Source organism: Pimephales promelas, chromosome 25, assembly GCF_988280905.1.
Source record: "Pimephales promelas chromosome 25, fPimPro1.hap1.1, whole genome shotgun sequence".
NCBI classification, from domain to species: Eukaryota; Metazoa; Chordata; class Actinopteri; order Cypriniformes; family Leuciscidae; genus Pimephales; species Pimephales promelas.
The window spans coordinates 9,249,996-9,268,420 of record NC_142793.1 but is presented as its reverse complement, the minus strand read 5'-3'; the positions used below and the strand labels follow the sequence as shown (position 1 = coordinate 9,268,420).

The 18,425-nt window shown below is 38.0% G+C and overlaps 1 protein-coding gene and 1 long non-coding RNA gene across 3 annotated transcripts in view; one reads left to right on the top strand and one right to left on the bottom strand.

Annotated features, from left to right (window-relative positions):
• Positions 1–18,425, top strand: part of b4galnt4a (beta-1,4-N-acetyl-galactosaminyltransferase 4a) — a 284,111-nt gene that overhangs the window by 167,659 nt on the left and 98,027 nt on the right. Inside the window, exon 3 of one of the 2 annotated variants that reach the window (XM_039663140.2) lies at positions 15,437–15,535. In XM_039663140.2, the coding sequence (XP_039519074.2) occupies positions 15,437–15,535 (99 nt within the window). Of the gene's footprint in view, positions 1–15,433; positions 15,536–18,425 lie in introns of both variants that reach the window. The other variant, XM_039663139.2, reaches the window with a different exon arrangement.
• Positions 4,189–16,666, bottom strand: LOC120473351 (uncharacterized). The gene is made up of 3 exons (XR_016150783.1): positions 16,392–16,666; positions 6,620–6,735; positions 4,189–4,550 (listed from the first exon to the last, which is right to left on the bottom strand). It is a non-coding gene; the product is annotated as an uncharacterized LOC120473351 (long non-coding RNA).

Sequence of the window (18,425 nt, the reverse complement as noted above, 5' to 3'; positions counted from 1 at the left end):
GTAAGTACGTGTAGTAAACAAAACCGTCCATCTGCGCTATGCATTCACACAGAGACATGCATAACATACAGGATTCATATTTGGAAGTCTTTTTGCGGTTTAATATTCACAGACACTAGTCCATATTGCGATTAGAATAAAGAACTAATCCTCGGCTGAATCTATTGGTCATGAAAATGAAACTGAAACCAGGTAATTTATTCCAGGATTATTCCTCACCGCATCCCAAGACGACTGAAAGTACATGAATCTGATTCGATTTGATGTATTTTACAGAGTTGATGTGGGCGTTGACACTGTTTGCATGGCACGCCTCACTCAGATCATTAGCATTTGAACACAGCTGTCAGTAGGCGTGTTCACATTAGTGGATAATGAGCTGACACAAGAACGACTGACATATCTCTCTTTCATACATATGAGATTGTACAAAGAGAGAATATTTGTTTTATTTTTTAATTGCATAATTTAAAAGTAGACACTTAAATGTTTATAAATATATGAAGAGTTCAGATGCAAAAGCCTCTAAGTGCCATTTGAAATTTTCTTCTAGAATGATCATTTTTATCAAGCTTGTATATTTAAGTTCAGTGATTTCACTTAAATGGCAATGATAATTACCTATTAATTGTTATTTAAGTGAAATTACTGAACTTAAATATACAAGTTTGATAAAAATCATCATTAAAGAAGAAAATTTTAAATGGCATTTAGAGGCTTTTCCATCTGAACTCTTCATATATTGCTGAGTTTTGTTGCTCAGCGCTCTCCAGAAAAAAAGTTCACGGAGACCGAGATGGCAGAAACACAAACTTTTTGTGAAAAAAAAAATTTGTTTTCGTTATTTTACAAAGGCATAATGTTTTGATTTGATTGTAAATGGACACATACAAAAGTATTCATTTTTCAGTTTCTAAAGATATATTGTTTTTATTTGTATGAACATAAATTAAGTAGTTTTTTTAAAAGTCTTTTTTCTGCAATGTGAAGAAATTCCATCAAAAACCACTGGCTTGTTTGTCGACCACAGAGGGTTAAATTGAAAGACTTTGCAAGTGGGGGGAACTGAAATAGCCAATATGTTTATAATGTTGGTTAACAGGTATTTCACATTATTTCTGAATGTATAATAAAACGTGGCTTACATGCGACATATCTCAAAAATGCTATTTTATTTGTGTAGTGTATTTTTTAACCGTACAGCAAGCAAATCTTGAAAAATTACTTTAAAAAATACTTAAATTACTTTTTAAACTGCTCAACTGATATTTTTTTTTAATTATCAATTTAAGAATTTAAGAATAATTTTAAGAATTAATTAATCTGTCAAAATTATTATCCATTAAAGGGATAGTTCACCCAAAAATGAAAATTAAGTCATTAATTACTCACCCCCATGCTGTACCAACCCCGTAAGACCTTCGTTCGTCTTCGGAACACAAATGACGATATTTTTGATTAAATTTGAGAGCTGTATAACTACCACATTGGCTCCTAAGGGACTGCCTCTTGACGGCCCAAAAAGTCAATGAAGAAAATGTTTAAATATCCCAAGTGACTACCGTGGCTCAACTATATGTTTATCAAGCGACGCGAATACTTTTTGTGCGAAAAAACAAACAAAAATAACGAGTTTATTCGACTATTTCTTTTCTTCCTCGTAGGCCAGAACGAGACTTCCTTAGATTTCCACGACGCATGCACGAGATTTGCCATGTGCTTACACCAGCTTACACTACTTCAGATCGCAATTCTCGCGAATATAATGCAAACAGTCGATACCATTGCTGAGTATTTTCTCCTTAAAACTGAAGTGAACCAAAGACAGACTCAAAAACATGGTTTGAAATCGCTGGTGTTTCTGACATCACAAAAACCTTGTAACCAATCAGGGGTGCGTTTCCCGAAAGCATCGTTAGCCAACTATGGTCGCAAGTTGGTCGCAATTTCCATTGAACTCTATTGGAAAACGACGGAACTTGCGACCATAGTTGGCTAACGATTCTTTCGGGAAACGCACCCCAGGTCAGCATGTGATCGTCAATGAGTGAGTGGAGGTGGGGCTCATTTACATATTCATAGAACCACGTATACTAAATGAAGCAAGAGCAAAGAGTTTCATTCAAGCTATTTTATGGCATAAATAATTTTTTTTCAAGGAACAAAATGCTTAAATAAGGAAATTTGATGATCAAAGATCACTTTTAAGGGTTCAGGACTTTAAAAGAAAGAAAGATAAGAAATTTGACGTGTCCTGCCCCAACTTTCCGTTTCAACAGGAAATACATCAACACAAAAAAAGATAACAGTAAAATGTTGCTATAGGCATTTCATGTGTCTAAAAACAGGTTTGTTATTTTTAGAAAAATGTATTTCTTTTCTTTTTTACTTGTGAATTTGTAACTTGAGCAAGTGGACATGTTCTTGACAGGTATTATTTATCTAACGAACAAAAAGAACAGGTAATAAATGAAAGTAGTGTCCAAAAACTGATTTTATGATGTAGGCTGGTATAGAATGGCTTGACATAGAGGATGAGTGACGTTTGGCTTTGGCCTAAATCCCTCCTGTCCGAAGGGAGGGTGTAGTATAAGGATCAGAGACACCGCAGGTCTGTGATACAAGCACACAGAGGCAGGAGATTGCAGCTCAGCACAAATGTCAATGGCAGCGATGGGGTGGTGGCCATAAGCCTATTAGAGAGTTAATAAATCAGGCCCATAGCTGTGCCAGGAGCCGCTGTTGAGCCCGGCTTTATGAGCACTGAGCAGATTATGGCTATTGAGTTTCCAGTTTGGCTGCATCCATATCGATGGAGTGAATGACAAAAACATTGACCAGAAACTCAATTTAATTTTGGCTCCTTTCAAAGCAAGGTTTGTTTATCTGACCGCCACCTGTGAAATGACAATGTTTAAAGCCAGTTCAGTTTAAACTCATTTGAAAAAGAAAATTGTACTAAAGGAATATTTCGGGATATATACAATGTCCATTGGTACTTCCAATATATATTACATATTAAAACAAATCCTATCTCTAACTTCCAAACATTAGTGTGTGTGTGTGTGTGTGTGTGTGTGTGTGTGTGTGTGTGTGTTCATGTTTATATTACATTGTGTGGACCAAATGTCCCCACAAGTATAGTAAAACCTGAAATCACCTACATTGTGGGGACCAGCCAGCAGACCTCATGAGGAAAACAGTTGTGGTGAGCAGGACGGCCGAGGGACGTGAGAGAAAGTCGCGAGGCCGGTGTTGCGATTGCTAATGAGCAGCACCTGCGAAGCACACCGGTCTCGCATCTCTCACGAAGGAGCGGAGCCATAAAGGGGGAGCGACGGAGTGGATGATCGAGAGAGGAACAGGCCTGCTTTTGTTTGTGGTTTATATTTTATTTGGTAAGCCAGCAGTCGTCCGCGAGGGGCTGCTGGCCGGTATTTTATATTTTATTTTCAGTAGCCAGCAGTCGTCCGTGAGGGGCTGCTGGCAGGTATTTTGTTTGTTTATTTTATTTAAATAAAGTTTTATTTTATTATTATTATCCGGTTCCTGCCTCCTTCTTCCCTGAACCTTGTTACAACAGTGTATTAATATTTTTTTTGAAAATGTAAAAATGCAGAGAGAGACAGATAGAGAGAGAGAGAGAGAGAGAGAGAGAGAGAGAGAGAGAGAGAGAGAGAGAGAGAGAGAGAGAGAGAGAGAGAGAGAGAGAGAGAGAATATACCCTCATACCATATACCATGAGCTCATACCATATACTTTTAGGTAGGCCTACTTAGTAGTACTTGCTTAAAAGAGTCGTTCACTTCAGAATGAAAATTTCCTGATAATTTACTCACCCCATGTTCATGTCTTTCATTCTTTAGTCGAAATAAATTAAGCTGCATATAGTGGACTTCGACAGCGTAGGCGTCACTTTGGTTTTAAATGTGCTGGGGACAGGGATGAATTCGGAAATGCATTTTTTAAAAGTGCTGGGTACAATGACATTCATTTTTTTTTTTTTTCTCTTTCATGTTTTAAAGATGATGTCCTTTAGCTGCCTACTGATGTAAATAAATAAAAATGTATACAAAGATGTGATGATGTCCGACCAAAAACGTGATGGGTGGGGGGGTTAAATAGTATTTTGGGTTTAGTATTTTAGCGCTTTTCACAATACAGATTGTATCAAAGCAGCTTCACAGTGATAACATGAAAGTAGTACAACACAGATCAATAATATTGTTAAATATTAAATATTAAATAACCCCAACTAAGCAAGCCAAAAGCAAGCCACAAGCAAGGCGACAGTGGCAAGGAACCAAAACTCCATAAGATTGGATGGAGAAAAAACCTTGGGAAAACCCAGGCTCAGTCGGGGGCCAGTTCTCCTCTGGCTTACATTCATATTGTTTATGTATAAATATTAAATATAAATATTGTTTATATATAAAACGGTGCCATAACATATCGCAGGCGTTGAGTCGTTTCTTCACAGGCGTTGGTCTTCTCATCACAGGCGGTGGGGCATCCGAAATCCCCGTGAGAGGCTGGATACAAAACTAGACCTGACGAACGCCATTTTTAACAGCAGAAAGGCAGATGGGAAATAATTAGCATAGCTGATGTTCATAATTGATGAGATGTAATACGTTGTTAGTGTCATGAATTTTCACTTGAATAAATACATAGATCAGCCTGGGGTGCCTTTCCTGAAAGCATTGTTTGCCAACTATGGTCGCAAGTTGGTCGCAATTTCCATTGAACTCTATTGGTATATGACAACGGAACTTGTGACCATATTTCCATTGAACTCTATTGGTATATAACAACGGAACTTGTGACCATATTTCCATTGAACTCTATTGGTATATAACAACGGAACTTGTGACCATATTTCCATTGAACTCTATTGGTATATAACAACGGAACTTGTGACCATATTTCCATTGAACTCTATTGGTATATAACAACGGAACTTGTGACCATATTTCCATTGAACTCTATTGGTAACAACAGAACTTGCGACCATATTTCCATTGAACTCTATTGGTATATAACAACGGAACTTGCGACCATATTTCCATTGAACTCTATTGGTAACAACGGAACTTGCGACCATAGTTGGCTAACGATGCTTTCGGGAAACGCACCCTTGATGTATGTACTGTAATGGTCCAGTGTGGCAGAATGTTTGGGAAGCGTGTCGGAGGTTCTGGGTAATTTTACCGATAATTTTTAGCAGTGGTTGTATATCAAGCAGGAACACGTTTGTATTTTGTTTTGCGGTTTCACCGAAATGAATAGAGAATCTCTGCAGCGGATTGATGCGCGCGTCTGAGTTAAGACATTGCGGCGCGTGGGCTAGCCACAACAAAACACTGTATCTGCTCCACTGATCACAAAGGCAACGAGCATATGATCACTTGATTAAAAAACAACACATGTTAGCGCTAGATAACCTCGTATTTAACAAACGAACGAAACGAATGCTCTGATAGTTAACTGGAGATGTTTTACTTGTATTTGTACATCCGAGATGTTTCAAAAGTGGTGGGGACAAAATCGACCCTGGGAAATAATAGTGGGGACATGACCTCCCCGTCCCCCTGGTAAATGACGCCTATATGTTCAACGGGGTCCAACGGGTTGAAGGTCCTAATTGGAGTTTCAGTGCAGCATAATAAGCCCAGCCGAGGAATAAGAGTCTTATCTAGCCAAACCATCGACCATTTTCTAAAATAAATAAAAATATATATCGTTTTTTTTTAAACACAATGCTCGTCCTGGACGTCAACAACTTTACGAATTACTTAATCACGTTGTAAGGGTCAGACGGTAACCTGATGTAGGCGGAAAATGTAGGATAGGATCTAATTTTCTCCTCCAACTTCAAAATAATCTGGCATCAATGTTTGACCTTTTATATATATATATATATGAAGAGTTCAGATGCAAAAGCCTCTAAATGCCATTTGAAATTTTCTTCTTTAATGATGATTTTTATCAAACTTGTATATTTAGGTTCAGTAATTTCACTTAAATAACAATTAATAGGTAATTATCATTGCCATTTAAGTGAAATTACTGAACTTAAATATACAAACTTGATAAAAATCATCATTAAAGAAGAAAATTTCAAATGGCATTTAGAGGCTTTTGCATCTGAACTCTTCATATATATATATATATGGTAAATGGCCTTTGCATGTTCATTTTGTATAAAGTACTTTGCTGTTTTTTTTTAGAAAATGACCGATGGTTTGGCTAGATAAGACCCTTATTCATCGACTGGGATTGTGTAGAACCTTTGAAGCTTAATTAAAACTGTAATTTGGACCTTTAAACCGTTGAAATCCTGGAATTTCCTCAAAAAACTTAATTTACATGTATTCTGAAGCAATAATCAACTTAATGGAATACGAAACCATTTGTTCAAATGTTACATGGTTCGGAACAACAAAACAGCGCATTCTCATTTAGATCCAGACTCAAGCAGATGTACAACCTTTGAAAAGAACATTAGCATTTTTCTCGGGCTTTTATCAGCTGTACCTACAGCAGAAGCTCATCTGGTTGCGAACGCTCTCTGATTATTAGTGACAGCTGTGATGTGACAGCCTGTGCTGGATCAGACCTGTCTCATATGAGTGTGCATGGCAGCTCCGTCACCCCTGCTGTCCCCTGTCTTCTCCTTCCCGCTGGCCTGTCACTCTCCTCACCACCGTACGCCCCTGACTGATACCAGATCAGCTGCGGGAGGAGAAAACACTAGTGTGAGATTTGCACCTGCCAGTAGTGCAGCCTACCATTTTTACAGGACAAAAATGATGTGAGGGTCTTATTTTTATGTTAATAATTAATATCTAGAGCAGAAATAATTATTAAAAAAATGTCCCACCAATTTCATTTTGTCTGGTAGGCCAGGGGGTCGCTGGAGCCCCCCAACACTGCACATTTTAATCTCACCTTTGTCTGATAAACCCATTTTAGATATTGGGGGCTGTTTACACAACACCATTTTCAACTAAAAAACATAAAAGTTTGTATGCGTTTTGGCCGTTTCGTTTACATGGCAACGTCGTTTCGGGTGCCTGAAAATGCAAACTTTTGAAAGCGGTCTCAGTGTAAACAACAAAAACGAGAATCTCTGAAGATGATGACATCATGCAAATGTGTATTACGTATTTAGTCTATAGTGTTTCATCGCCATCTAATGGCCTGGCAGCAGAATACTGGGTTTTTAGTTGTTTTCCGTGTGTATGGGGATCGTTTTGACAGTGGTGTCGTCTGTACGCGGAAAACGTCTCAGTTATGTAACCCTAGTTTGCTGAAAAGGGAACGAGACGCTGCGTTGAAACGCTGTGGGAACGCCTCTGCATTATTGCGTCATGATCACACAACGCATTCTCATCCTAGGACGTCATATAGGTGACGCTTTTGACATTGCGCCTAAATCCGACGCACATGGCACTCTTTAACGTCAATATAACACGCTACGATAATGGGTTGGTTTAGGGTTAGACCACTAGGAGGCGCCTTCTGGCCCTCTTTCATATTGACGCTAAAGGGTGCCATGTGCTTCGGATGTAGACGCAATGTCAAAAGCATCACCTATATGACGCCTTGGGGATGAGACCGGGCTGTGAAGCACGTATGAAACCAGTCCGATGGCGTGACGGAACTTCATGTGACGTCATCGGACTGGCATGTCGGGAGTATGGCAGGGTGATGCAGCATCTCATTCTGTCTTATCCCTCTTATTGGTTTATTTCTAGGCTACGTTCACACTGCAAGCCTTAGTGCTCAGTTCGTTATTGCTCAGATCCGATTTTTGTTGTATAGCTGTTTACATTGTTGTTTTAAATGTGGCCAATATCAGATTCCAGTGTCAACAAAAGATAAAAAAACAGTATGTTAATTTTCACACTCAAAATATGACAGATGCAAAGATGACAGACGATTTTCTCACAATTGTCTTGGGTCAAAACATGAGAGCAGTTGCGTTTTTGACCAAACATATAATGTGACTCGATGAATGGTGAGGTATTTTTGCTAAATAAATTGAATAGCATGAGAATTTTGCAACGTCTGTTCCGTCTGTATTATCTCAGTGAGCTTTTATGAGGTTTTACGCATGTGCAGTAAGGTTAATTTGGTGTTTTACACAACTGTGTCTTCATGATAGCATTAATAAAACAGCATTTTCTCAGCATCAATGCATTATATAGAAATCCACCAGATGTTCAATAGGCAGTTCAATGTACCAAATCATGTACCATTCAATGTTCTGAAAATATCAAAACACTTATGCAAGATGGAAACCTACAAACATAAAAGTCTTTGTCGCTGCTATGGGTGGAGATCCTTGTGAGGTTGGGTAATAATGACTCTTGTGAACTCATGGTCGGCTTAGTGGCAGCTCTGTGTCATACATGTTGGGGTCAATAGAAATCTTAGTCCGGGATACCAACTTGTCTGGTTGGCCAGGGTCGGATACCAACTAGACCATCTGAAACCAGATAAGACCACATTTGGCTAGTTTAAGATTTAAGATTTAGACATTTCTCTGTAACATTGACGCACATTAAGGGCCAATCCCAATTCTACCCCTTACCCCTTCCCTTTCCCCTAGCCCTACCCCTTCGCCTTCCCCTTGACCCTTGAAACAGAGTGGCAATGCGTAGGGGTGAAAATATTCCCCTAAGAAATGGGACACCACTACGCCTCCGTTAAACGTCATTATAAGTCGTCACTAGCGCCTACGTCACAGGAGATGCGCCGATGTTTATCACAACTTCCAAGATCCCGTCGACAGTTGCAGTTCAGTCGCGTGGGTTACAGCTATTTTCTTGCATCTTGTGAAGTTCGCAGGAAACAACGGAGACGACGAAAATATGTTGCGGGACTATCGTTAGCAAACTACAGTAATTTTAGCGATTTCTTTTTTTTTTTTACAAACGTTTCTGTGAAGAAACGGACCGTAAATATGAACACAATATTGAATGTAACATAAAGCAAATCATTATTTGTCGTTATAATACTTATTAAAGCCACAAATACTTAAATTTATGGGTCTCCTTTGTCGCTTGGGCAGCCAGCCTGGGTTAGCAGTGACACTTCTCATACCCCTTCGTTTGAAGTGTGCTCCCGAAAAATCTTCGTTTGAAGGGCTATCTGGCCCTTCACCCTAGCCCTCCCCCTCCAACCAAAAGAGAATTGGGACAGCCCTACCCCTTCACGTGGACGCGCAAAACGGAGGGGAAGGGGAAAGTGAAGGGGTAAGGGGTAGAATTGGGATTGGCCCTAACCCATTTCAATCAAAAGTTGAAATTCTGGCTTCACGTCCATGTTGTACTACTTTGCACGTGACGTCACAAGAACGCTGTTCTCCAGCAACGAAACCCAGTAAACTAGTCAAGGATCTTGCCAGGACGTCGCCAGTTTTTATGCAAAAGTTGGTGTTTCGGAGTGTATTAACCTGGGGTGCGTTTCCCAAAAGCAACGTTAGCCAACTATGGTCGCAAGTTGGTCGCAATTTCCATTGAACTCTATTGGAAAACGATGGAACTTGCGACCATAGTTGGCTAACGATGCTTTCGGGAAACGCACCCCTTGACACTAACCAGGTGAGATAAGCAACCTTCACAGTATAACGTCACACGTCTGTGCAGTGAACATTCCATCACTCCATCAAAGGCAATTTCAACATTTGTTTGAATTCAATGGGTGTGTGATCATGTATCGTCTTTAAGTTAACCTGTAGTTTGGTCAATCAACGCCACTATCTGGTTCGGCGAGTCAGCTGTTTGTGTCATGAGGGTTTGGCGCGAGAGTGGCAAAATTCATTGAAAAATGAATGACTTCTGGGCACTTTGACGCTATCGCCAGTGGCGGTGTAGACACAGCTGTCACAGCTGTAGACACATTTAACTACCTTCACCTTGGAGTTAATCGTAGTGGTCCATAGTTATGTAGCTAGCTCGCTAACACACTTGATAGCTACTAGAAAGACCTGGAACGACAGGACTCTATGTTGAAAATACCCATTTGTTGCCCGCCATGCATCCATGGTAGTCACGTAACGGCAAAACATGAATGGACCTTATGTGCCAGAGAAACAATCTTCAGGATTGAGTGTTTGAACTTCTGTTCTGTCTGTGGTAGCCCTGTATAGGGCCTATGTTTATAGCATCACTGTTGAAGAGTAATCAGCTGGTGAAGTGGATTTACTTATTGTAGAGTTAATGAAAGTTATCATGAGCACTGTAATGTTTGAAACGGATGTCATAACTAATGTCTGTAGACTGGAAGGAAGATTTTACAACGAGCGGTTCATTCATTAAGTCAAGTCAAGTCATCTTCATTTATATATGTAGGCTATAAATCATTCATAAATCCGTAAGTTCTCTCCCTCATACTGTGCAAATACAAACAGGAAGACAAACACAACGTCTCCTTCCATCCATCCATCCATCCATTTTTCCTTCCTTGCATTCATCCCAGCATCATCCATCCATATCAATCTCTCCCTTTCTTCTTCAATCTATCCCCCCATCTATTCTTCCTTCATTCTATCATCCCTCCCTTTCTCATTCCATCCATCCATCAGTCCTTCCTTGCATCCATCCATTCATCTTTAATTTGTATTCATCCCTACCTTTCTAATTCCATCCATCCATGCATCCATCCTTCCTTTCTTGCATCCATCCATCCATTTTTAATTTGTATTCATCCCTCCCTCCATCCATCCATCCATCCATCCATCCATCAATTCGTGTCTCCATCCATTCATGCTTAATTTTTATCCACCCCTCCATTTCTTATTCCAACATCCATCCTTTCTCCATCCATCCATCCATGTCTCCATCCGATCATACTTAATTTTTATCTATCCCCCATTTCTTATTCCAACATCCATCCTTTCTCCATCCATCCATCAATTCATGTCTCAATTCATGTCTCCATCCATTCATGCTTACTTTTTATCTATCACTCCATTTCTTATTCCAACATCCATCCATCCATCCATTCATCCATCCATTTATTCATGTCTCCATCCATTCATGCTTAATTTTTATCTATCCCTACATTTCTTATTCCAACATCCATCCATCCATCAATTCAAGTCTCCATCATTCATGCTTAATTTTTATCTATCCCTACATTTCTTGTTCCAACATCCATCAATTCATGTCTCTATCTATTCATGCTTAATTTTTATCCATCCCTCCATTTCTTATTCCAACATCCATCCTTTCTCCATCCATACATCCATCCATCCATCCATCCATCCATCCATCCATCCATGTCTCCATCCATTCATACTTAATTTTTATCCATCCCCAATTTCTTATTCCAACATCCATCCTTTCTCCATCCATCCATCAATTCATGTCTCCATCCATTCATGCTTAATTTTTATCCATCCCTCCATTTCTTATTCCAACATCCATCCGTTCTCCATCCATCCATCCATCAATCCATCCATGTCTCCATCCATTCATACTTAATTTTTATCTATCCCCAATTTCTTATTCCAACATCCATCCTTTCTCCAATCTATCCATCAATTCATGTCTCAATTCATGTCTCCATCCATTCATGCTTAATTTTTATCTATCCCTACATTTCTTATTCCAACATCCATCCATATATCCATCCATCCATCCATCCATCAATTCAAGTCTCCATCATTCATGCTTAATTTTTATCTATCCCTACATTTCTTGTTCCAACATCCATCAATTCATGTCTCTATCCATTCATGCTTAATTTTTATCCATCCCTCCATTTCTTATTCCAACATCCATCCTTTCTCCATCCATCCATCCATCCATCCATCCATCCATCCATCCATCCATCCATCCATCCACTTTTTATCCATCCATCCCTTTCATTCATCAGTCAATATTGTAATTTCACATCTGTCCTCCTGTATTTCTTGTACACAGCCTAATTGTTTCTTTGCAGAACTTGACAACTCCCAACTGATAACTTGTGAATCCCCATAATTCAAGCTTGTCTCGTATACTTGTCTCATCTTCTCCTGTTTGCTTTATTAATATCTAGTTAAAACAATTTTCACTGAACACTTTTGAAAAACGAACAAACAATAACCTCATTAGCATTGACTTCTCTGTGTTCCTCTGGTGTTTACATAAGCATGAGTTTGTGAGTAGCATTTGACAATTACCATAATTGGTTAAGAAATTACCAGTTGTCCCCTTTAGTTTAACGCTATTGAGTTTTTCCACGTTTTAATTGCGAAGATCAATATATTGACACATCTGCCAGACTTACTTCACTGCTCAACAGAATCGGTAAACCTGAGATTGGATTAAATGTTAGTGTGTCAATCTCCTTTGCAGTATTTGGTCAGCATATGAGGTCAAACCATTTAGGTCACTCTTTTTTAACCAAAAACATACTTTTAGTGCATACTGTTCTATATAGTTAAGTCTTTTCCCTTTTTCAGGCTTTGTTTTTCTTTTTTTTTACTCAGTTATTTTACCCATACCCATTCATTGCATGAAGACAAATCACACGGCAGGCGAGTTTGTTAACATTTTGCACGAGGTTAGCCTCTTGTTTTGTCAAACGAATGCATTAACCTTGCAGGTATCATCTCAACACCTTTCTTTTTTTTTTTTTTTACTCCAGCTAGTGTTTGTAGTTCATCAGAGCAGAGATGAAGATGACTGATGAAACCGATCGCTTGGGTCATTATCCTCCACGTTACAGGGCAGAGAAAATTAAAATTTGATTTGTGGAGGGGCTGTGTTTTGTCGTTCTGGTGGATAACCGGACGTGAAAAATGTGCCCCAGTCTCCTGCTCTAAGAGCGAGTCTGTTTACCCCTGAACGAGGAGAATTAATTAACCTCGTTTATATTCTGGGCTCGTATTGCAAACCCATCCTGATGTCTAGGATCCATCTCAGAACTTGCTTCGTGTTTGTCCCTTTGTCTTGAGATGAGATATACACCGATTTGCTGATAAAGAAACATATCTCTTTTAATATCCTATACCAATTTGGCTTTGCTGCGTAATATTTGTGTGGAAATTATGGTGTATTTTCAGGATAGAAGAACTTTATAAATGTCTTTACTGTCACTTTTGGTACATTTCTATTTTATGCATTTGTAAACTACATTGTTGTCACGTGGCCTCCTTAAATGCTTAATGCAAACAGTCACATCCAGTTAAAATGGTTATTTTGCATTCCAATTCAATAATGCAACTGTAAGGTTATTGTACTTAAAATGATTGGGAATGGAAAGTCAATTTAAGCACATTGTATAATGGGATGCAATTTCTAGCACAATACGCTTGCTTTAGTTGTACATTTTAGCAAATGTTGTAGGTCATCGGGTCTTGTTTGCATACAGAAAATATGGATTCACAGTATTTACTTCTGAAATAGTATAGTATCGGTAGGCGTTTTTGAACATAGCCAGTCATTATAGCTGTCAAATGAGATTTATAGTAATTAACACAATATATAAAGGCCTTTATTACTGTGACTTCTCTTCATCAGTATTGACTTTAAGCCACTCCTAATCGGGTTTTGTGATGCTTCAGCGCAATTTTCAATTAGCGCTGAACATTGACATGTGACACATCACTGAAGAAGGAGATTAATATGAAGAGAAATGAACTGAGAGCTGAAAAGAAGAGAAGAGTGGTCTGTTTCTCTGCAATGGCATCTTGTCCGACTTGAGCTTGTGAAAGAAAAGATGGTGCATGTCTTAAGCCAAAGAACATGACAGACTGCATAGCCCATACACACACACACACACCAAGTGAACATCTGAGTTGCTTTGTAAAAGATCTTAAAGATCTGTGAAGTTACTGGCTGTCAGGAGAATCTTATACAGATGGTCACTTTTCACCGCAGGATTAAAATTTAAAAAACATACAAAATTATATTTTGCATCAGGAAAATTAAGCAAATTTTAGAATCATTATGATTTCTTGAATTGAAGTATTATTTTCAGGGCATGCACATTTTTACCACAAATACTTATTGTGGTGTATCGAGACGTTTTACTTTTGAGCTTTTATTGTAATTCTTATTATTCTCAATGGTGATTCACATATTTAATACTATAGTATTTTTTTATTAATATGAATCAACGTTAGTACAACAAATATAGCATAATACATACGTTTCTATTTAAATAACTATTATATCGTACATCATTATGCTGATGGGGTTTTTTCTTACATAATTGAGAGCAAATTTAACTTTCTTTCGTTCTTTCTTTTTAGAAACAATGACTATAAATTTATTAAATTAATATAAATAGTAAATGTGTATTACATAGTTCATTGAATAAATGGAGGTTGGAGCAGGCTTCACTCAAAGTTTATATCTCAAATTGTTTTAAGAGTGCTGGCCTAATAATGACAATGCATGTATGGAAGAGAGAGGCCGCACTTTGCATATACAGTTTTATTATACTGTATAATAAAACTGTATATGCAAAGTGCGGCCTCTCTCTTCCATATTACATAGTTCAGTCATGACTCACTCTTTTACATGCTATCTACAAGCAATCACATCATTACCGGATGAAACCCCTAAATGCATTGAAGCAACTGTCATGTGTAGGGTTGAGTATCGAGAATCGAGTATCGATTGGAACCGGGACTAAAAAGTTTAGTTTTTCCCGGAATCGTTCAAAAGTTAAAATTTCGAATCCTAGTTTCGATATTCACAGTCCGCCGAGCGGAAGAAGAAACCGCTGAACAACACCAACGAAGAAGCATCTACTGGAAGTGTTGGCATAACCGCGCGAGTCGAACTGCTTACGTCGGCGGTCCAAAGTGTGGCTTCACTTTTCTAAAAATAACGAAATCTCGGCAAAATTCTAAATTTGTGACAAAAGGAGTATTTCCTTCAGAAAGGATTATTTCCTTCAGAAAGACCGTTGGTTAGCAAGGTTAGCTAAACTTTTTTGACCCTGCCTCTTAAAAGAATCGGAATCGAGAATCGTTAGGAACCGGAATCGAGACAAGGAATCGGAATCAGAATCAGAATCGTTCAAATTCAAACGATACCCAACCCTAGCCATGTGGTTGGTTGATTAGATAATTGCATTAATTTGAAATTGAACAGGCTTTCCTAACAATCCTTTAGGTATATATATATATATATATATATATATATATATATATATATATATATATATATATATATATATTCACACACACACACACACACACATATACATTAGGTAACATGAGTGGATCAAAAAAACGTTAATTAAAGTTGTCCAAGGAAAAGAACTGGTATCGTTCAAAATTCATGTACAACTTTGATGAAAGGTTTTGTTCTTCTTCAAATGTTGACACTACTGTATATATTAGAACATACCATGATATTAAAGTGTCATAATCTTTGAAAATGAAATGTTGCCATTGACATCTCTCTCTGTTTCCCTCTAGCAGGAAGATGAGCGCAACGCTGGCACCGTTCATGACAAAGATCAAGCTGAAATCCGCAAGTTGCTCACGCAGAAGTACAAGAAGTTGCCATGGAAACCAGAGGTATGAGCATCATGCTTTGCTTTTGTTTTTTTTTTGTCATTTTACGAGTGACAATGACTCATTATCGCTCTCTTTTGTTTGCCAGCTGTGCAAGTTACAATGAGAACTTCTCAAACCTTCACTGAAGCTCTTAATAAGCACATGTTGGCTTGGTCCATTTTCTGTAACGTGCAATTTTGTGCAATGAACAAACTGGCATTACTGTCAGATTTTTAATATCATCTGCAATATCCGCCAAGATTTAGCTCACATTTTCAGGGCTTAAGTTAGAGTGCTTATTAGTATTCAACGGTGGTTGTTCTTGTAATTTTACTTAATTACTGAAGTGAAACGCCGCTCAACCTACTGGATAAAAGAAAATGCAAATTTAGAAAATCATAATCTCTTTCTACTTTTTTTTTTTTTTGCCTCAGTATCCTGGACCAAACAGTTGGGAGGATGATGTATTAAATTGGACGGTTTATCCGACTCCATTAAAGTGACATTATTGTCATAATTATTCCCGTTAGATAAAGTAGAAAGGGTTCCTCCTAAGCTGCTTATTGAAGAGCGCACAGGATTTAACTGAGTGCTCTGAACTGTGGGCATTTCAAACCATGAGGCTGCGAAACCAAACCACCACATGCAACATAATGAGTCAGAGCCGCTATATTAATCACTATGAATGAGGGCAGGTGAATTAGATGTAGCATTTTAAAATAATAGCTTAGAGGTGGGGAAATGCTGTGGGCGAATGGCAGCGGTTTGTTTTCATGGGCATTATGGATGTGATGGCATCTGTTCTCTAACTCTCTAGCCGGGTTACTATATACAGCTATTGGCACAGGGAGCACCAAAGTAAGATATAAGGACTTACCAATTGTACTGTTGCTGAAGTGTACAGTACTATCGAGCTTTGCAGCTGATTGTCCGTGAAAGTGAACGTTCGGAGATGACGTGCCAATTTCAGGATCCAAGCCTGACAATATATCCCTGATATGCTTTACCGAGTCTGCGGAGGAATTCGACTGACCTTCACAAGGGCCAGTCGTGGTACCCACTGAACAAACTCTTTTTCCAACACTGACTTGTGTCGGGACTCATCTGGAAAGAAAACATCATATGAATAAACATGGATGCAGACTGCAGTTATCAGAATTTACCGTATTCATTTTCGGTTCTATTTTCTCAGGGTTGAACCAATATTAAAATGATTTTTTTTTTTATGTTATTGGCAATATTCAAATGATGTGCCATAAAATTAAAAAATAATAACACAGACTAGGAATATATAAAAGGTTTATTAAAGCATCACAACATGCATGTATGCACAGTACGAACAAATTGAATTGTGCTAAAAATTACATTTAAAAATGTTAAAAGATTAACTTAAATGAGCGTTAGATGACTTTCTACTGTTTCATTGTTTTTATTGTTATTTTAGGGTTTTTTATATAATTGGTAGTATTTCTTAATATTTTTATTTTTATATGTTCAGTTTTCATTTAAAATAGTATATTTTTTTTTGTAATTTTTGTTGTGCTTTTTCTTTATTTTTTATATTTCTACCCAGTTTTATTTTTATTTCGGTTTTAGTTTAGCCATTTTAGTACCAGAGACAGTATATTATATATCTGAGAAAGAGTTCAAGGACAAAGTGTCTTGTGTGTGCGCACATAAACAGAGTATACCAGTAGTATACTACTGCCAAAGCAACATTTCTGATTTTTCATGTGGTATTTATGTTTTGTTTTTGTTTTGTTTTTTTATATCATTTATATTTTTATTGTTGTTTTTCCCACAGTATGAATTTTACAGGTCAACCGGGCATACATATACAATGTTCAAAGACAATCATAACTGATTTTCCTTGAAAGCCCTTAGTGATAAGACTTTTTTTTTAAACATAAACCAATGAAAAACACAAACAACAAGAAATAGAGAAAAAAAAAAAAAAACTGTAGCTTAGAACCGGGGTATGGTATGTGGTATTTATGTTTTATTTCGTTTCAGCTTTATTTCAATCACCCTTTTCTTTGAATTTCCACATTGGCCATAAAAAAAATATTAATAATATGCATCCTTATGATAATAGACTTCATTTCTTAAATGATTTCGTAACTGAGTCCTTACTACTAATAAAAAAAGACACATACAATTAAACATACGCTAAATATATATGCAATATGGAACATTACCGACAATATGTATATATCATTCATATATATATTTTTTTATCTACATATACTAGTAGTGTTCTTTATACGTTTGCAGCTTTTGCTCTTCCCCTATGTTAGGCACTGAATGTTGTGTTAAGCATGAGCCCCAGTTGCTTCTGGGAGAATGGATGGCCGGTCCCTGACAGGTCTCACAGGCCGTGTTATTTATAGGAGTGAACACAAGTGATAGCCAGCCGAATAACAGCCCCTGGGTCCAGGCAGATGTTCACAGTTTAGCAAAGCAAACAGAGGCTTATATCACTTAAAATTAGAGCAATTAATTCCAGGAACTCGTGACAAGACTCGTGGCTTGTGGGTTTGTGAGATCATCGCCAAAGTCGGCTGTTCTGACTGGCCATTCACTCATCCAATGAGAGACGATGATGAAAAAAGATGGCCGGACCTTGAACCCTTCATGAAGAGAGATGCAGGTGCGAGGCTGAGGAACGGATTGACGGTAATGGGCACCGAGGACTACAGGCAATAGACGGTGTGTTGAATTTATGGAGCTTTATAGATTAACTGCAACGGCAGTGGGCTTCATATAGAAGACTTTGACCTCTGGCCTTCACTGCTCGGATTCATTTCCACATTTCTGCCTTTGTGCTAAGAGCATCATTGCTTTTTTTTCCTCCTCTGAGGATGATATTCGTTTCCTTCTTTGAGGAACTCTCTTTAGTCTCCCAGTTGCC